Genomic DNA, 20,709 nt, shown 5'->3' with positions numbered 1-20,709 from the left:
TAACAGCAGTTCAGCTGGGAAAAGGCTTTGTTCAGCCCAGGATAGCCAACAGACCAGCATCTGGCACAGTTGCCCAGGATGTGGGCAAATGATCAAGTAGGACTTTATTTCCCCCAAGTCAAACAGTGATTCACTGTTCACTGGCCACTTCATCGGCCTCTCGCAGTCACTGTTGTTGGAGCCTTTCTACTTCAAGTAAATGACTTAAAAGTCCTCGGGCTGAGGAGCCGTGCTGGCAGTGCAGCCCAGCAGTTACTGCAGTTAGCAGGAGAGCGAGAGGTGAGTTCAGGACTCCTCCAGCAGGTTGACACGAAGCGACTGCTCCATCCGGAGAGACAGAGGGAAACCAGCCTCACGGTGACCCGGGAAAGAAGTGCCTTGCCTGGGGCTTGAGGGACCAGCAGCTCGGGGTGTGCAGGCTGGGTGTGCTGGGTCGCAGATGACTTCCACAAACCAGCCTGCTGTTGGCTACTCCGGGCAGACGGCGCGCCCTGTGGTCGCTTCCTTAAAAACTCTGAAAGAACTTTTTTTTGTTGTTGTTTTCTTTGTCCCAGCACAGAATGGAAACTTGCTGAAATCTCAGAAAAGGTTCAGAGAATGGGAAACGGTTTCCCACCCAGTTCTAGCCAGCAATGCTGTTTTCCTCCCCAGAAAAATATGTGCAGAAGAGAGAAAAAGTCCCAGAGCATCCCATAAGCGCTCTGTCTGGAATCCCACTGCACTCTGGTTTCTAAAGAATTCAATTTACATATGCAAGTTGGGTCGTCTAAACAGTCGCTTTGTGGATTGGGAGTAGAAGAATGCAGCCTTGTCTTTCAGCAAGGATTTGAGGGAAGCATTAGTATTCCTTGAACTTCGAAGCTGATCAGGCCCCAGGGAGGGAAGAAAGAAGGGTCCCAGGACAGCGTCTGGTGCCAGAACAAATGTCCAGCATCTGCTGCAGTCTAAGTGAGACGTGTGCTGCCACTGCAGAAGGGGAGAGGGGAATAAGGAACTGGTTATGTGAAGAACGTGAGTAGCTTATTGCTGCTGCCTCTTGATGAAGGGATCATCCTGCGTTTTAATACTGCCCGTGGATTTAACCTGATGACGGGAGGAGGGGGTATTTCTGTACGCTTTGGGTGGAGTTTCCTTGGTGAGCGGCCAGGGACAGGGACCATGCTGATAGCGCTGGGATTATCCCAGGGCTTGGTGGGGCATGCAGGAGAAGGTGGGGCATGCAGGAGAAACCCTGGCTGTGTTTCAGTGGGGAAGGGGGTGAGCATTTGCAGCCTACATGCCTTATGGGCTCAGCCACTTGGAAGCAGATTTCCTCGATGTCCCTCTGTGATCGAGACCACAGCAATGTGCTTGTCCGTAAAGAGGCACCTGAAACTTCTGCATGGGCTCCGGTAAAAAAAGGAGGGTCAGAGGCACGAAGCCCTGAAGGAGCTCCCACTGAGGGAGCCCTTTTCTTTGCTGCCACAATTTCTAATGCGATACGGAGGCCTGAAATCTCCCTGCAGGAAAGCCACCTTCCTCGGTGTCCTTCAGACAGCCCACAGCCATGGTGAGCGGCTGGGGCAGGAACCTCGGCTCCAGCCTCCCCTGGGAGTCTGGGCCTGATCCTGAGCTGGCCAGGCCCTCTGGCACGACAGCACTGGGAACAGCCACGGGGCTCACACCACAAGCTGCCATGCATGCAGAAGTGGCCCTACAGCTCATTGCTGGCCCATTGTGGGTAAATTTAATTTGGGGAAGAAAATCCTGGCTTCTGAGTAACTCATGATAATTCACAGACCGTGTATGAAGTGTGGGCGCTGGTCCATCACTTCTTTCTGGACCCGAGTGAGAAGGAGTACTATTCAAGGGAAAGCAACTGACAGTAAAAAAGGGTTGTATTTGAGGTAGAGAGGCATAGAGAAGTTTGTTTTAAAAACTGAAACTCTGGCAGATGATTTGAATTTAATTTTAAATAATTCCCTAATTTTGGTTTAACTTCTGACATTTTCAAATTCATTGTAACCTATGATGACTTTAGGCTTCTAAACAAAACTTCTTTTAGAACAACAACTGAATTTTATTTTTCTTTTCTTTCATGAGTGATGAAGGGAGTGCTCAAACAGTTTGGAAACTTTTCTCCTAACGTATTTTCCAAATACCAAAAAAATCTTGAAACTAACATTTTTGGGTTTGCTAAGTCAGCATTTCTGAAAGGGAAGACGAGTTGGGGGGAGTTTTAGTGATAAATCCTCCCGAGGCTCTCCGTCTCCATCTCTCTGTGCCTGAAAATGGATCCTGCCTTCATTTACTTCTCTGGGCAGTCAGTGCTGGAAAAGTTGTATGCAGTGGTTCCTTTGAGACATCGCTGGACCTCAGGCAATATGGGATTTTGCTTACCTATTCTGAGCAATACTGAACACCTTGCCTATGTGTACAGCTACTCTAATTTTTATCTTTGCTGTTGCCTGCTATCATTTTATGTTCATGCTCCGTGTCCTCAGATCAGGGGATGAGGTCAGGCTGATTTTATTATTAAGAATGATCCCGCAACTGTTAATCTGCTTTTCAGAAATAATTGTGAAACGTTTCCCTCTTCCTAAATGCACTCATGAGTGCTTCCTTGTGTGGTTAAATTCCTTTAATGTTTTCCGGACACTTCCCTTTCTGGGCATCTCGGGCAGGCTGTTATTAAGAAGAGATGAATTGTTCATCCATAGCCTGCTGTTAGGTCACAGCTTTCCCTGAAAGCCCGCAAGATCTCAGAGGCTTTTGTGTAAAGCATGAGCCTAACCTATTGGATCTGCTATCAAACATTTCATATTGCCCACGGTATGTGCAAGATCTAAATTAGAGCGGACAGTAACACGATGCATATTACTGGTTTGGTGCCAGGAAGTCCCAGGCCAGCTTGCAAATCTGACAGCTTCCAGCAGAGTTTTACACGGGGAAAAAATGACATACCTGTGTGCAGCCAGGAGGGTGCCCACGTTGGTTGCACCGGTAAAACCAGGGCTTCTGTTGGACATCAGGACTTCTTCGCTCTGCAAATTAACAGTGACCAATGGCTGAACCAGCGCTGTGGACATAAATCATTGGAAAGAACAGCGAGAAATGAGTACAAGGCTTTTCTTTCTATTTAGTAATTTATCAAGGGAAGTGGCACATTAATAAACAGATCTCCCTTGAGGTGTGGGAGTAACAGAGATAAATATGACTGTCAAATCTGGCCTGCTTCCTTCTGTTAGAGAAGGAGGAGACTGTGGGAATGCAAATGCAGAAAGCAATATCCATATCTGGAAAGATGCATATTATTTGTACGACAGAAACATTGTCAACTCAGCTGAGATAGAGCCCCATCATACATGGTGTAATACATAGGGAGTAAAACACAAACCCTCTGTACAGGAGCTCATCTGAATAGATGACACTGAAATAGGGACACACAAAGAAGAAGCAACTTGCTCAAGGAGATGTGGTTGGGGAAGACTGGCAACAGCACCCCGTTCTTCCTGGATCGTGGCCCCTGTATTGGCCTTACTGCCAGGGAAAAAAAAATAATTAGTTCACATCAGTGATACTAATACGTTACTATGTTGTGGACATAGCACTGTTTTCACCTTTATGATCTGGACCCAAGCAACCCTTGCATGGTTTGGGGGTCTGGCAGGGCCCAGATTTCATGAACAAAGTGTGAAGTTTGGGTGTTCTCCAATCCAGCCTTTAGGCAGGACTCGCCTTTGCAGAGGGGAATTTGTTCGCTTATTTTAGTTTTGCTTCCTTAGCACCTCTGCTTTTCCAGCTCCCGAGGGACATGCCACTCTGCAGCAGAGCAGGGCTGGGAAGGGCCAGCCGCAAGCATTTGGAAAGTTTGAGTCTAGTCCCACCAGATCACAGGGTGGCTTTAACAGTCACAAGGTGATTTTGTAGACCGCTGTGTGATTTTTGGGTTTGCTACCTGGTCTTTGAGTCATGTTTTCAGCTTCTCTCTGCTCCATGAAGCTGGAAAATGTAGTTTTACAAAATACCCTAAGAAAGGGTTCAGCATATATACAACAACCTGATTTTTAGGAGAAATTCCCAGTATTGTTAGCCTTGCAGTGAAGGCATCACAGCCAGCAATTCTTGAGGCTTCTCAGTCATAGGACAAGAATGACAAGAGTGCTTGGTTCAAGTACCAACCTAGCCTTGGACTTCCAGGGTGACCTTGGGCAAGTCACTGAACTTGTGCAGCGAGAGGCATTAAGGGTAGCAAGGGGACAATGGCACTAAATCCCATCAGTTGCACAGCACCCAGGCATGGTAATGGTGGTGCCACTTAGGTACGCAGGTGACTCGTGTGGGCACTGGGAGACTGAAGCCTAGCCACAGATGTCAGGAAAATGTTGACACAAACTTCTGCAAGCCAACACAAATCGAGGAACTCTTTTTTTGTCATGCTAGCGGGATATATTTTGCCAGTTTGTACGACCCGTTCACCCTCTCTTGTACCAGCACTATCTGCAGGGAAGAAAGTTCGTGCTTCTGCAAAGTGCTGGGTTTGTGTTTGGTGATACACAACCAAAATCTGTCCCTCTGACTGTCTGAAGTAAAACAGCTCATATTGCCTGTCTGGGCAAGTTACTTCTTCCCTCACAGTCTTTAATACGATATAGGCAGAGCAAGCCCGCAGGGCAGCTTTCTGGGGAGACCACTGCCGGAAAAACCAGGTAGTAATACAGCACTGCACTCCCCTGGGTGAATGACAGGGATCATCCGCCAGACCGCATGGCCCAGTGGCATACTTTTACTCTTAGGAATCTTTTTTAAAGATAGGCAGCTCCTTCCCTGGAGGCTGCTCTCCTGGCTTTGGAGGCACGAGCCCATCCAGGCAGGGCTGGGGCTCAGCCAGGAGCCAGAGTTGGTACCTGGCTCTCAGGGACCGCTGCGATGTTGCCCAGCCCCCGCCCGCACCACCCGGTGACTTGCAGGTGATTTAGTCCTGGGCAGAGTTTCCTTGGGATGAAGTCAGTTGTTCCAGTTAGCGATGCTGAAACACTCGGGGAGGCCAAATTAGTAGAGCAGCAACTCGCCATGTATTGCAGATCCACAAATGGGACTGGCAGGGTTGAAAATGACTTCATGCCTGAATGATTGACAATTGCTAATAGGGTCCAGGCACTGGCAGGTCCCCTTGGAGGAGGAGAGCTTGAACTTTGCGCCTGAGCTGCCAAATTGCTTTTCTTAAAACTCTTAATTTACTTTTGGGGCTCCTGGAGTCTCTCCTCCCTCATTAATTGGGTGGTCAGCACTGTGCTCACACTCCTTTCATCCCGCTCCCAACACACGCACCGTTTCTGGGGGCCGCCTGGGCCCTGACGCGCGGCTCCGCTGGCCTCCTCCTGCCACCAAGTCAACAGGAACGGCCGCGCTCGCAGAAATCTTCCGGGGCCTTTTCCCTTTTAATTTCAAGTTAATTTAGTGCCAGAGAAAAGGGATGATTGACAGGCTTCTGTTTATACTCTGAGGAGGACAAAGCACACCAGAGTTTGCTGTGCTGCTTGACCCGTGTCACTCGGCACCGAGCAGAGAGGAAACCTCCCGCCCAAGCGCAGCTGCTGCCCACACCGCTTCTTACACATCCCGCGGCAGGCACGAGAGCAGCAGGTCTGAGCCGCCCTCCATTGCCCATCCCAGAGCTCCTCTCTGCCCCCAGCACAGTGAGGGAGTGTTCTGGGAGGTGCCCCCTCACCTGCCCAAACCCACCCTCAACCACCAGGCATCTCCTTCCCTTCACCTGGCTGCAGGAAGGGAGCAGCATGCTGGTTTTGTCTGACTTTCTGCTTTTTTCTCCCCTCCTCTCTCTTTCCTACAGTGTCCCGGTTTTCAAGCCCACGGGTGACTCCGAGATTAAGCCGAAAGCGAGCCCTGTCCATCTCCCCGCTGTCTGATGCCAGCATTGATCTCCAGACAATGATCAGGACCTCCCCAAACTCCCTCGTGGCATACATTAACAACTCCAGAAGCAGCTCTGCAGCGAGCGGCTCCTATGGCCATTTATCTGCTGGGACAATAAGGTAACACTTTGGGAGCGGCTCAGTCTCGCTGTGTAAGTGTCCCTCAAACAGAGGAGTGATGTCCTCTCCAGCAAGGGAGACTTTCCCTGCCTCAAAACCTCTCCTTCTGTGCACTGGGGCTGTGTGGTGTGTTAAATCCAAGCCCCCTCTGGTTTTGCATCTGAAAGGGTACTTGGAAATGTCTGGGGTAGAGGGGATGGATTGCTGGATGGGAATATTGGTTACCAGGTTTCCAGTAATTACAGTATGATCCTGCCTCTTTGCAAGCAAGCAGAAATGGAGAATAAATTTGTCTAACAAAATGCTCATTGTGTATAGTTCAACTGATTAAGAAACCCCTCTGATTTAAGAGATTGCCCCAAAGTATTCTTGAAATTACTGGCCTACATTCTTAAAAAAAAAAATGTTGCCTGGGTGGATTTAAGAGCCTAATTCTAAAAACACGTTTGAAAAAAAAATCTAAGCCCTTGAGTAAAGTTTTGCTCAAATCTTAATTAAAAAGCACTTATACTAGACAGCTCACTGTTGTCAATTCCTGCCCTGATTGCTTAACCCAAGTTTCACAATGTTATTATTCTTTTTATTACTTAACTGTTAAATATGTTAGTTCTAATTAACACTGTTGTTGCAAAGCAAGAGTTTGTTAAACTTGTAGGGGAAGTCAGGGACATTGCCATTAGTAACTATTACATTAATTTTATCAGTTACTTTATCTGGCAGTGTCATTTAGAAATTGTACAATCTAACATAATGCTAACTTAAAAAAATAGTGACTCCTTGTCTGCTAATCCTACTTCTCTACTCCTGTCACCCCCTGTCTTTAATTGGGCATACCTCTAGCATCTGATCTTATACTCAGATCTCAAGCTTTTCAGGGTAGCAGCTGGTATTTTCAACAGGTCTGTGGAGTACAGAGTCAGACCCCATGGTCAGTTGTTGACCTCTGAGGGTGTAATCAAGTGGTAACAATGAATGTGAAATTCTCGGTGTTCTAAAGCCGTATCTTAAATGCCAGGAATTGTAAAATGGGTTATGTATATAACAGGATAACTGTTAGCGATTTGGGATGAAATGACTTACTATTATTTTTAGCAATTCATTAACAGCAGGAATGAAATCCGTTCTCACCCGCTTGGACCCAGACTGTAGCTACATTTCAGAAAGTCATTTCTGGACTTTGTTGTAACACAACGGTGCTGGGCAGCAGCCTGCCGTCACACCTCATTTACTGCAGCACGTATTTAACTCCCAGAGCTCTTTAACACTGTAGTGATTTTTGCCCTTTATTCCTCTGGTCAAGTTGTCATTAACTGTTTCAGAAGTGAAATACTAATTGTATGGTCACTGGCAATGAATATTTTCTCTAAAAACAGAATTGGAAATAAGGTGTGTTGCTAATAACGACCCTGTTCTCTGAGTATTTGCACCATGGGCAGTTCTAGTGACATGAGCAAAAATGCCATGAGGGTAAGGGTTCAGGGCAGCCAAGTTTTAAAGGTGTCAAATAATCAGTTTGGGGGCTGAGAGTCTACAGCTTGTGCGTCACCCATCTGGAGTAAGGGGAGCAGAGGATACTCACCACATCTCCAGTGTTCCTTCATCTCTGTCAAGGGGACAAATCCCAGGGGGTGAAATCTGTGTTTCCAGAAGCAGGGCTTCATTTTTAATGCTGTGCCTGCTGCACCCTGGCTCCAACCTGTTGCCTCCAGCTAGCTCCCAAGCAGCCGGGAGCTGGTAGTGTTTCTGGTCACTGCTGACCTAGATTGGAGCTGAACCAGTGACCTACATATGAGGGGTGACATACTTTAGCAGTCCCCTGAGCCAGCATGCCCCTCACCTGAATGCAGAGTAAACTACATGGCTGGGACAATGCTAAATGGCTTGTTGTTCACGCGGGCTGTGATCTCTGCCAGCTGAGCCAGGTGATGCTGGGGTTTCGCAGCCTGGGCAGCTTAACCCCAAACTTGCAAGCCTGCAGAATAGGTCTGCCTGGGAAAAGCTGGGAGCTGCAGGGCTGCAAAGATGCATCCAGATGTGTCCTGCACTCCCTGCCAAGGGCTTTGGCTGTTTTTAAACATAGGAAGCAAAGAAATTACAGTCGGTCTGATACGTGGGTCAAAAAGTTTGTTGAGGCACGCATGAGAGAAAGCTTGTCTTTGCAGTAAAGCAGACTGCCAGGCCTACTGTGGCATTAAAGCATCTAGCTGGGACACTGCAGCGAGTTTTCTGGAGCCTCTGAGAAGTCCTGGCCAAACTGGGGTCAGTTGCTAGCCAGAGTGATAAACATGGTTTAAAATAGCTCCTCATCATTTTTCCTCCTCCCACTGCTGCAGCCCCGCGTTCAGCTTCCCCCACCCCATCAACCCCGTGACGTACCAGCAGATCTTGACCCAGCAGCGAGGCCTGAGCTCAGCCTTCGGGCACACTCCTCCCCTGATCCAGCCGTCTCCCACCTTTCCCCCTCGGCAGCACATGGCGGTCATCTCCGTCAACCCGCCTGCGGCACAGATCAGCAGCAACAGCAACTGCATCTCCGACTCCAGTCAGGTAGGGGCGGCTCTCGCCTTACATCTCTTTTTCTTCCTTCTGACAAAGCATTTCTGGACTTGTCACAACCAAATACTGGCCCACCGACCTTCCTTGCACACCCACGCACACAAATACCTATGCAGGAGCGAAAGGCGCTGATCCATCAAAGCACTAAACGTGATGTGCAGGACCATCTCAGGCAGCAAATCTCCTTGAACATGTGTTACGTGCTGTTGAAATCAATGAGATTCAGCACATGCTGAAGGGTTTTGCCAGGTAAGCACATGAATGCTGTGAATCAAGCCTTGTCTGTTCTTTCACCAGTCCCTCCTTCCTTTTTCCTACTGACGTCAATCACACTGATAGTTTTAAAGAACTGTTTTCTCACTAGCAAATAAGTGCATCCTACAGAAGACCTCTAGCTGTTTTACGTATTGTTCCTTCTTTTTCAGTAGTCAGGCGGCTTTCTCTCTCATTGTGTATTTGCTCTTGGTTTTTACTTACAAGTTTTGCAAAATGAAGGGCCATTTTTTGAAAACGAATGCCACAATGTGTATGAAATCATACACCTCACCCAGTCCATGCAAATACTTGTGTACTCACACACACATCTCCGTGTGCGCACATACTCTCCCCATGCATATGGTTAGTGAATATGTCTAACACATTTTTAATCATTTTCCCTTCCCATGCTCATTCCTTGGAAGTTTAAATTGCAATTGGTTTTCTCCCCAGAGACTTATTTCACTTCATTTCACACCCATTTCAAACTGTTGTTTTAGTTGTATTATACTGAACTTTTCAGACTGGTTTATTGTTTTAGGGTTTCTCATGGCTGCTGCACTGCAAACTCTGTTTGTTATTGAAGGTTATTTGATTGATTGGTTTTGTTTTCTTCTTGCAAACTGGCTACCAAAATAATGTGGCTGTCAGGAGTTATGCCTCTGTTTAATAACTTGCAGGACCAATCTTGAGCAATTAGCAAGAGTGTATTTAAAATGTTAATGTTCCAATTTTATGCATATACAACAGGATAGTTTTTTCTCTTGAAGTTGTTCTCATTTTTTAAGAGCTTAGCAAAATATACACATAGCCTTTCATGCACCCAGCATGACGGAGCCCTCACATGTAACCAGAGCTCCCCACTCCCCCCAGGAATTTATTTTCTCAACAAATCATTTCATCACATTGAGAAATAAAATCATGGCTTGGGTGGGGGTTGCATAATATTTTGATGGATTTGACAGGGACTGGATTGCTCTGAAAGAGCCAAGCTCACTGGTGAGCTTGCAGAAGCTGATGGTGCCCTATATTTTCCCCTCTCTGCCTTGCACAAACCCACACAGGCTAGTTTTCACACGAAACCCATGCCAGCAGGCCAATACACCACTGTCCCCAGCCACTCTTGAAGTTCAACCTTGACTGATTTTATAGTTATCTTTTAACAATGCTGGGGGCTGCAGTGAGTCTCTAATCCCAAAGCCTGGTGCCACATCTTGCTTCATTTTTCTTCCTAGAGCAAGCAGAGCAGTGAGTCGGCCGTGAGCAGCACCGTCAACCCAGTAATTAACAAGCGCAGCAAAGTCAAGACCGAAGTTGAGGGCTTGCCTCCAGCATCCCCGACCACGCAGGTAACCTTCTTGGTGTGAGAAGTGTTGCAGGCCCAAGGCAGCAAAGCTGCAGGGTGTTGTTGTCTTTGGGAACGATACTCTTGGCACGTTTTGCTGCAGCTGGGAGCAAAGCATCAATGTGCCAGGCAGGTGGGTGTCTCTTGAAGCAGGAAGCCCAGCACAATACAGGACAGAGCTGCTTTGACCAAGTGAAGCATTCGAATGTGTGCTTGGGACTCGGCATGCTGTTGCTGTGGTTGGATGCAAAGGGAGAAGGGAAGGAATGTTTGAAGCATGATAACTTTAAAAATGACGTTTGAGTTTTCTGTGCTGCAAAGCAAGCAGTATTGGTGTCTCAGAGCAAGCATAGATTACAAGGGAATCTTGCATGTAGGTAGAAAGCTTGCAAAAAAAGGACTTCTTGATTCAACAAGGAATTGCTCCTAGCAACATCCTTTACACCAGTGACACAACGTTTGACACCAAGAAGGGCCCAAAGCCCTTTGCTTTCTTTCCAGAGCTCTGTGATTGCAAACTGTTTAATGGCTGACAGTATCCATCTGACCGTCCTTTATCACAACTGTAAACTATCAGGAGTGCTCTGGGCACTTCATTTTCATGAAATATTAGGCCATGTTATTGTCAAGCGAATGGAAGGGTTGATGACAAATTTCTCCTTCTGCCCTGGTTCAGGAGCAGGTCTCAGCATGATGCATGGGGACAGCAACGTGTGCAGTCATCAGGGGGCTGGTAAAATTGATGAAGATAGCATATCAAGGAAAGATAAACATGCTGTAGTCAGCACGATTAGGGCAAAGAGGCATCTCTCTGGAGCTTTGAGTTTAGGAGTGCATCCACACACTGCTGCAAAAGTACATGCCCCGAAAAACCAATCTGGCCACCACCAGGGCTAATAGGGCTACGTGTTTATTTCCTGCAGCAAATGAAGAAAGATCTGAAAGCCATCACCTGCTTTCTCAAGCATCTGTAGCAGAGGAGCTGTGGGACAGACAGCCGCTTTCTCAACGGCTGTCATCCACCTTTTCTCTGCTCGGATTTGGAGAGGTGTGTACCCAACAGCAGGGGAGTGCTTGGAGAGCACCAGCCTGGCTCTCCCTTGCAGCCCTGCCTCAGTATTTCATCCACGGAGTCCCACGTGAAATAAGCACTGAAAGAAGATGGGGGGATTGTTTAAAGTGTTACAAGGAGGCTTGATTAGAATAACAAGGTAAAATTAAGAGAAAGAAAATGTGCATTGGTAGTCTGCTAGTTCCTAATGAAGAGATGTGTGGAGTAATACCCCAAGGGAAGTGCAAGCTTCACATCTTGCAGCATTTCAGTATTGACTGAGAAATTATTGGAAAGTGCCTGGTAAGAGACAGTCCATTCCTGGCAGGGAGGGCAGGTTAAAAGACTGAATGTCAGGGGTGTCTCCTTTTCAGCTGGTCTAAGCGACAGCCACTTGTTAAATCTGGGGATTTCCATTCTGCTGGAGACTCTGCTGAAAACTTGATTACTGACTGATACATTTTTTTGCAGAGTGAGAAGCTCAACCATCCCAAAAAAAGCATGTGTGTGTGTGTGTGTTTTGTTTTGGAAATGCTGTATTGGAAACACCTCATGTGAGTTGTGGTTTGGGTGTCTAAAATCCTTGGCCAGACAGTATCTCCCATGATGGTGTGCACTATAAAAAAATGTAATTCAGACAAGATCTGTGGCACACAATGGAGCACCAGGCATGAGGGACCTGAGTTACCTGTGCTCTTATGGTACCACGATAGCTCCAATGTAAATTCAGATTAATGTTGAACAAGTCAGAAATGAAATATGTCGATCCTCTTCAACAAATTAAAATGGTTTCAATTCAGTTTTTTCCATTGGAAAGTAGAAACATTTTGGCAAAATAAGATTTTTAGTAGAAAATTTCACTTTTTCAGAGACCGCTTTCTCTGGAAAGAAACATTTCAACAAAGGTAGTGTTCACAGCTCAGCCATATAGGAATTGCAGAAAAAAGAAACTGCTGTTTGAACTTTCTCATACTATTTCTCTGGGCTCTGATGTACTTCGAATCACCATAAGTCTTTCTGTGAATTACTACAGTTTCCTGTCCCAAGAGCCACCTTGCAATATTTTTTTTTTTTAATTTTTAGATTAAGAGCTAATTAAAACAAATCTCTTCCTCTCCATATCTGAACTGTTGAATTGAAAAGTCACAGCTGGCATGTGTGTCATGAGCTAGTTAATGAAAATTGTTGAACTCATACAGCACATCTCACTTTCCAAGCCATAGAATGTCATTAAGCCATTAATCATTGCAGCCCCTCAGTAGGTTCTGGGAAGGTGTTGATGGGGAAGGAGATGGCAGCCAAATTGATCCATCTGGGCAGGTCAGAGACGATTTGAGATGGATCTGGCTGTGGCTGAAAACTTACAGGACCAACTGGAGCATCAGATCACGAGGAACAGCATCTGATGGGGTCCGTCACCCCAGGTGCTCCTGTCTAAAGCTGCCCTAGAGGTGGGATGCTCTGTGCTGGACAGTGGTAGTAACTGGGAGGAAAGGGAATGAAGGGGGTCAAAACCAGCAAGGTTTGGTATTCCCAGGTCAATATTGGCTGCTGTTTGCCTTGTCTGTAGGACTGACCCCTTGTCCTTACCTCTGAATTGTACCAATTTGCATTTCTGTTGTATGTTACACTATTGTGGAGGTGCTGATGCTTTAATCCTCATAGCAGGCTGTTAAAAAAAAAAAAAAAAGTGATTCATTTAGCACTGAGGAAATGGGTAGACAGAGAAGTTCAGGAGAGAGCTCACAGCATGCCCAGCATTAAATTAACTTATTTATGAAGATCCCAGTGGGCCCCAGACTGGAGCCAGAGCCCCTGGAGCTCTGCTCTGCAATCCACTCATCACGGGATCTTGCTCAAGCTTCCCAAATTTGCTGATTCCAGAGGAGTGCTTTGAGGGCTCAACATTTGTCCCTGTGGAGTGCCCTGGAGGCATAAATCTTTGGGTAAGGGTTAGGTATCATTTTCCATCTGTTGAAAGATGCAGAAGATAGAATGCCTCTCCCCAGCATGTGTCAGGTGAGTGTGGTAACCAAAAGCTTTGGCTGCTCTGTGATTGCTTCCTGCTCATATTTCCCTACTCCTCACAGATCAGAAGTTTTGCTTCAGCAAAGGACAAAACCAAATACCAAAAGCCAGCCTTTTCTTTTCTCCAGCCTTTCCTGCAGCTGCTCATGACCTGGCTGGAGCCAAGCACCATCGCAACCATGGCTTTGGGGTGTTTCATGTCTTGTCATTAAGTCCGATCCATTTCTGCCAAAACTCTGTAACTCGTTATTTCTCTGTAATCAAGGAAGTTGTGTTGCTACCATACTTTAGTGATCAGTTGATACCTGCCCTGTAATCTATGAGTGACAGAGGAATTTAGATGAAAGAAGTTCACCTTATACAATGCACTGTTGTGTGTTGCAGGAGCATCTGACAGACCTGAAAGAAGATCTAGATAAAGATGAATGTAAACAGGAGCCTGAGGTTATTTATGAGACAAACTGTCACTGGGAAGGGTGCACAAAGGAATATGACACTCAAGAGCAGCTCGTCCATGTGAGTAATTGCTGGGAGGAAACCCCAGCGATAAATTTGGGTTTCTGTGCACTTGTCCTCATTTTTTATCACTAGCTGCTGTACAGCCAGAGCTCACTCAGGGAACCACTAAAGGTGCAAATCAGAGATACAGTGTGTAAACACTGCCAAAGCAGGTCGCTGCTCCCCGAGGAGTTTAGCTGCAGGAAGTATGAAATAATCATAGATTATTTGACATCGCTCTCTTCCCAGCTGCTGAGGCTGCATTTTGGTCTCCCTCTTGTACAACCCAGTAAAAGAAGACTCATGCAGAAGACCTGACCAGAAAATGGGGAGGGGGACTGAGTCCCTCCCTTTTCTCTGGGCACAGTCAATGAGCCTCCCCACACACTTACACCAGCTGTGGACTGGGAACAGTCTGTGCTGTCCTCAGTCCTTGGCCAAGGCATGAAAGCATTTCATGCTCCTGTGGCATGAGCCATGTCACTTAGGAACTGTTGACCTGCCCAGCTCATCCTTCCCACCTCCCTGCCCCTGGAGTCAAAAATAGGGCACTTCCAGAGCTTGGAGACACACTCCAGTGTCTCCATCAGGGCCTGAAATAGAGAAAGTGAGTTGATTTTTTTAAAATTTGAGAAATAAGCCTTCCATAATCACAGTGATGTCCCCAAACCGATGTCAAAACTGCTCCCTGAAGGATCCCCAAACCAAGTCATTAATCGGGTTTTCAGTTCTAATTAATTCCTAGAACCTTTTGTGTGCTTTGCTTCACCTGGGAATCCACCATTTGGTTTTCCTTTGGCTTCTGGGGTTGACAAATCCCTCAAATTCAAGGCAAATCCGTGAGAAATCAGACACGATCTGTGTCTGAGCCCCATCCTGCCCTCAGCCCAGCACTCTCCCAGTCCTCATTTTGAGTCTGTGGTGTGAGCCCTGCTTGTTTGAAGCCAGCCCAGAGCTGCCAGGAATTCATCAGCCCCAGAAACCACGCTGCTTGCAGCAAAATGATGGATTGAGAACATTTTGCGTCAGGAGCCGCTGTCTTCTGCTTCCCCTTCAGCATTTTGCTGCGTGCCTCAGCGTGGCTCCAAGCCTGCCGGGGCCACACATGTGCGATTCACTTGCAGTCCTCTTTCCAAAGCACTACAAAGCTCACATCTGCTCTCACCCTTTATTGTAGATCTTCGTTTTATTATAGTCAGGTTTAGATGCCACCAAGTTTGCGTTGGTCTCCCAAGCTCTGCACACAAATTTTACCTTAGCCCAGAGAGACTGGGGCATTTGATCATTTGGGGCATTTGCTGTTCTTCAACCTAAGGTTAGCACCTGCCCACCCCTGCCTGAAGTCACTGGTTCAGGGCAACAACTCCTTGAGGACAGACAGATCTGGAAACTGTTTTCAGGGCCAAATGAGCAATAGGGGGGTTCTGTTTAATGGGTTGCACATTGCGTGCCATGGGATGTTGCTGTACTGAAGTTAAACCACAGCAGCCCTGTCAGATGGGCTGGTCTCACGTGTCCAGCGGTAGTTGTGCATTTCCGTCTCAGATGTAAGACGAACCCTTTAACTCTGCCCAGAGCAAAGTGCAGGGCAGATCCGGGCAGCTCAGCACAATTTATTTCCAGAGAAAACCCAAAGAAAAATATTTGACAGAATGTCCAAGATTTTCCTAAATGTGGATGGTTATAAAAATGGAGACTTCTGTACTATGATTACTAGCAACATGGGGTTGTGGATTTGGGATGCCCAAAATACACATGTAAATGAAATACAGATGTCATGGGCCAACTTCTGAGAAGGTGGCATCCCACCATGCATGGAAAAACACTTGTTTGTGTGCAGAGCAAAGTACCTGGGCATGCAGAGCCTGTTCTGCACACATAGTGGGCAACATGCTTGTGGGAGGAGTGCATGTCAGAGAGGAGCAGCAGGAATGAGGGTGTATTTTTGCAAGCACCACCACTACTCCCCTGCCTTGAAGGCTGCACACATTTGAGAGGAGCCCAAGGAAAGCCCCAGGCCAGGTGGGGCTTTGATGGGAGAAGTTCGATGGGAGCAGCGTAGTCGAAGTGTGGTGAGTTGTGTGACTGTTCCTCCGCTGTGTGATGGAAAGCAGATGTTGCCCAGACAGTGAGTTCATGCGCCTGAAGGGGGGCTGCAGTCCCCCTCCGATAAATGTGTCTTCCTCCGGCCCAAGGGGGACCCAACAGGCGAGCCCATATGCTCCCTGCTAGCGCTGCCGTGCATAGTCTTGGTTGTAAGTCAGATTCCCACACAAACAGAGCCAGGAGACATATCTTTCCAGTCTGGTCTGGACGTGGTTTACTGTGTCCATAGGTCTCCCAAGGAGCTTACTAGATCTCTGCCAAAATCTCACACCAATGCCACGTTATAAAAGCAGAACCATAGGCAGCTGTGCTCCAAACCCACTTGAAACCTAACCCAAAGCTGCATGCTGCAACCTCTCCCCATCGTCCTGGCGTGGGGCTTTGGCTCTCGGTGTTCACCCATGGTCAAGCTCCACGTGCCTCCTCCTGCCCCTGGGCAGACCCTGTGCCCCTAGGCAGCAGATCCCTGTCCCCAGGACTCAGTCATAGCACACAAAATGCCGGGGCTGGAGTCAAGTAGGGCCATGAAGGCAGATTACTCTGTTTTCCTGAGTTTCTGTGTCCTCACGCTGCCCCGCCACCCCAACAAAGTCTCGTCCCAAGCCGCAACATGTGTGCCTGGCCTTGACCAGGGGGTGGAGACAGGGGCTGGAAAAAAAGTCTCAGTTCTAAAAAACAAAACCCAAACCCAAAGTGGTTTATTTTAGGATTTCCTGTCAGTGAATGTCTGCTAAAAACACAGGAGCGAGGACAGGCATTATTTTTGGCAGCAAGACCCCATTCAGAGAGACAGGGCTGCCGCGGGAGCAGCACCGCCGATGGGCTGGTCTCTGGCTCTGTTTATTTTCATCAAGGATTCATCTGCCTGCAGCTGGTGAAAAGCAACCCTCGTCTTCCTCCCAGGGAAGATGAAGGCACCGTTCTGGGGCTGACTTTTCAGCACCCAGAAGTGGGATTTTAGGGACCCAAGTAATTAGCAGTAACTGAGGCCAGCGAGCCTTCCCTAGCACCCATGCCTCGCTGATGGTGCCATTTCCTGCCAGCCCCAGCACTGGGGCAGGTGGATGTTTTGGAGCCAGCACCACACTCATCTCCTCCTCTGCCCCCTCCTTCACAGCACCCCAGGAAGGGTCCCAGTGGTATGGTGAGGTACAGGAGGATTCGGCAGACAGAAATGACTGTCAGAAATGGTGGTGAAATGCCCACTAGTTTCATCTTCCCTTCACCCATAACACTGGCACTGGGCACCCAGGAGGCACCGAGAGGGCTCCATGCTCCCTGGCACTGCAGGTCCCCGTCTCCTTTGCAGCCCTTAGGGCAAACCTCTGATTTATAGCTGCTTTGGACCCAGCACCCAGGTGGCTGCTGTGCACCTTCTCCTCCAGGACACGCCAGACCACAGCACTGGCTCCTGTGTCCCTGCGGACGGAGGGGTCATCGGTGTTATCTGTGCACCTGGCGCCCAGGTGCAGAGCCTGACCACTGGGGAGGGAACGGCTGGTTTGGGGAGCACCATATGTGCTTTGCTGGCATCAGCTCTTCCAGGAGTGACCTGCTTCTCCCTTCTCTCCCACCAGCACATCAACAACGATCACATCCACGGGGAGAAGAAGGAGTTTGTCTGCCGCTGGCAGGACTGCACGCGGGAGCAGAAGCCCTTCAAGGCTCAGTACATGCTGGTGGTGCACATGCGAAGGCACACCGGAGAGAAGCCGCACAAGTGCACGGTGAGCTGGCAGGGCCGTGTGGCGCAGCTCGGCTTGGCAAGCGGGACAAGTCACTTAAGGTGAAAAACAGGCAATTTAGTGCTTCCATCCAAGAAGGAAACCAGAAACCACACCGTGGGGAAGCACCCAGCCCTGGTTGTGTGTAATTCAGCATCACCCAGTACTGCTGCTGGGGACACGCTCCCCTGTGTACCAGAGCATGCACACAAGCATCCTTCCTGCCTCGGGAGCTGGGCCAACACCTTCTGCATGCATACATCATGGCACCTAGCATTAAACACTGCCTGAGGAAGAGCACAGGGTGACATTTTTTACCTCAGTCCTGTGGGTATGGGCTTGCCCAGCACACAGGAGAGCTGGGCTTATCTATTCCTCAACCTTGGTAGATTAAAGCCCATATCTCCCATCCCATGTGGAGTGTCCACCGTGCCACTGGCCAACGTGGGGCAGCAAAGGACACTTGACAGGGGGCATGGGAGATAAGTGAGCCATAGAGTTCAGTGGCTGTGGCTGGCTGGTAGGAGAAGAGAGATGCTCATCATCTCTTCCCATATAGGCTTCAGCCCCAGGGTCCACGCATGTCTTTTGATCCCCTCTGCTCCCTCCCTTTTCCTCCTGCCAGTTCTTCACACCTCCTCCACTGTCAGCATTGCACCATTCCTCTCTCCAGGGTCTCAGAGATGAGTCTCTTTCTGTTTGACAGATGTCTGAGCCCTCCTCCCGTATCTTCCTCCTCTTCTGCTCCATTAGTCACTTCCAGTGCTGCTCCCTTTCTGGCTCTGCCCCAGCTCCTGCTTACAAATATTAGGATATGTATGATTTGCTTGCTGCATGACTCCTTTATCCATCTTCCAGCCCTGTGCTCATTTAATTTAGAGCATTAGCTCCCCAGGGCATGGGGCCATGTCCTTTGTTTTAATCTTCTAAAACACCTTGCCCAGTTCTAGCACTTTACCAATCTTCCTTAAAAGTATCAAGGAATATTGATCAGCAGTGTGCTGTGAAGGGAGCAGCAAGGGAAGACTAGCCCTGCCCTTCCAAGCAGAGGGACTCAGGAGGTGAAAACCGGCAGGGACTGCATCCTCTTTTGTACTGAAATGGAGCAGGGAAAAGCACCGCTGCTCAATCCTGCCTCTTTCCAGCCTCGCTTGTGTCTCACTGGAGCAATGGCAAGGCTGTGGGAGTTTGCAGTCTCAAGTCATCCTCTGCCTGCAGTCCTTGTGTGTGCAAAATGTCACAGCAACTCTCCCTGAACTGGAGTCCTGGCGGTTTCCAACTGACTGGGATACATGGGAACTCTGCAGATGGTGCCCTTGTTTGGCAGAGCATTCCTTGCCCAAGTCTGGCAGTGATTTTTCAAAGTGCCATTTGTTTCAGACAAGAAGTTTGTGGTGTACATAAAGCTACAGATGAGCCCAGTTGCAGCCTGGGATCTGGTCAAGAATTATTTCAACAGATGACAGCCAGAACTCCCACTGACATAATCAAATCCACGCGTACAAGTGGGAACAACTGCTTTGAACATGCACAGGATGCTTTGCTGAGAAGCCTTTATTTGAAAATGGGGCCTCAGTACTTTTCTTCTTAGGAACTGCATTTTTGTGTCAGTATCCAGCAAAACCAGAATGGACACATGAGTTGTCTTGTGCTGAGTTCCCTTTGTTTTCCAGTGAGTGGAATGATGTATTTCAGTAACCATAAGCGACTCCAGTTTGCCCAGGCCAGGAGAAGAAAAGGCTATACTGTGCTTCTCAAAGTTGCAGTATGTTCTGTTGGTCTAATGGGTTCGTGAAAGTTGTCTGAGGAAGGGGAACCGGATTTATCCCACCTTGACGTATCTACAAAGGGAATCAGCTCCTGAAGGATGCTTCTACTGTCCTTGAGGAGACCTGGGTGTCAGAAGACAGCAGAGAAAGTTTGCCTTATGTCCACCATCCTTATGCCAGACCATAAGGGGAACCTGGAGTAACCCTACGTCTTTTCTAGAACAACAAAGCTACATGAGATCAACCTGTGCCTACATGCTGGGGTCCCAGATGGCAAGGAACGGGAGAACCTCATTAGTAGAGTCCTGTCTGTGCGGAGCCAGGCCAGTGGCACTTAAATTACTGCACATGCTAAAGGCAATAAATTCACTCCTCGGTTGGTTAGGCAGCAGAATGGTAGAGCGACAGCTCCAGTGTTGCTTCTTGCAGCAGTGGGAAGTATGATGGCCACTATTTCAGCTAAACCCCCAGTGTTCAGCCCTTTGCAATCATTGCTCTCAGCAGAGCTGATGGACAAGGGGAGTCAAAAAAACAAGTCCCTCCCTACCCCCCCAAAATAAGTGCATTCACTCTGGGCTTTCCAAGATGAGTAACAGTTTCCTGGGCTGCATATTTGCCTCACTCCAGTTAGGGCAGGCTACACCTCGGAGTACAAGGAGACAGGTACAGCTGCTCTTACTGCATGCAGCTGCCTTTGGCCTCTGCCCAGAAGGGCCAGTTGCACAGACGTGTAGGACCACTCATCTGCCCACAGGGAAATCAGACACTCAGCTGTAGCATGACCTGTCCTGCTATGACATTTTAATTTTTTTTTTCACTGACCAAGACTCAAGCATAACAAAACAAAATCCTGCCACAGCTGGACTAGACTTGCAAACATATTTAGGCGGTCTGACTAAAATGCAACACCTTGTGGCTTTCGTACATTACAACAGGAGGGACTGCTCATTGAAATTGAAGGTATATCATAAGGTACTTGTGTAGGAATTGCAGCACAGGATTTGCAGCTCTCCAAGCTGAACAGTGAGTGCCACATATAGCCAGAATTTGGAAGGGAGACTTACGTTTCTTAAAACCTCTTTCAGTGTTTGTAAGTTCCCACTTTTTTCATCAAAAAGCATTTAAGACAGCCTCCTGGGTATGAGTGACTGACAATATCCTCCCTTGCTGCAAGGACAGGTGCAGGGAGAAACGTCCAGCCCGGCCCGAGCAGAGGGTGGCAGGACATCCACCGCCTGAAGCCTGACCATATCTCCCAAGCTGCTCCTTCTCGTTGTGTGGGCAGCTGGTTTCCTTCCAGGAGAAAGGCTTCTGGCCTGTAGTGTCATCCAAAAATCCATCT

At 48.1% G+C, this 20,709-nt stretch overlaps 1 protein-coding gene across 2 annotated transcripts in view; it reads left to right on the top strand.

Annotated features, from left to right (window-relative positions):
• The window catches only part of GLI2 (GLI family zinc finger 2), a 136,346-nt gene that overhangs the window by 103,398 nt on the left and 12,239 nt on the right, over positions 1–20,709 (top strand). The window contains exons 5-9 of one of the 2 annotated variants that reach the window (XM_035569798.2): positions 5,834–6,035; positions 8,369–8,582; positions 10,082–10,195; positions 13,655–13,786; positions 17,452–17,601. In XM_035569798.2, coding sequence (XP_035425691.1) covers positions 5,834–6,035; positions 8,369–8,582; positions 10,082–10,195; positions 13,655–13,786; positions 17,452–17,601 — 812 coding nt within the window. Of the gene's footprint in view, positions 1–5,833; positions 6,036–8,368; positions 8,583–10,081; positions 10,210–13,620; positions 13,787–17,451; positions 17,602–20,709 lie in introns of both variants that reach the window. The other variant, XM_035569789.2, reaches the window with a different exon arrangement.

Source organism: Cygnus atratus, chromosome 6 (genome assembly GCF_013377495.2).
Source record: "Cygnus atratus isolate AKBS03 ecotype Queensland, Australia chromosome 6, CAtr_DNAZoo_HiC_assembly, whole genome shotgun sequence".
Taxonomy (NCBI): Eukaryota; Metazoa; Chordata; class Aves; order Anseriformes; family Anatidae; genus Cygnus; species Cygnus atratus.
This window is presented reverse-complemented; position numbering and strand designations above follow the sequence as displayed.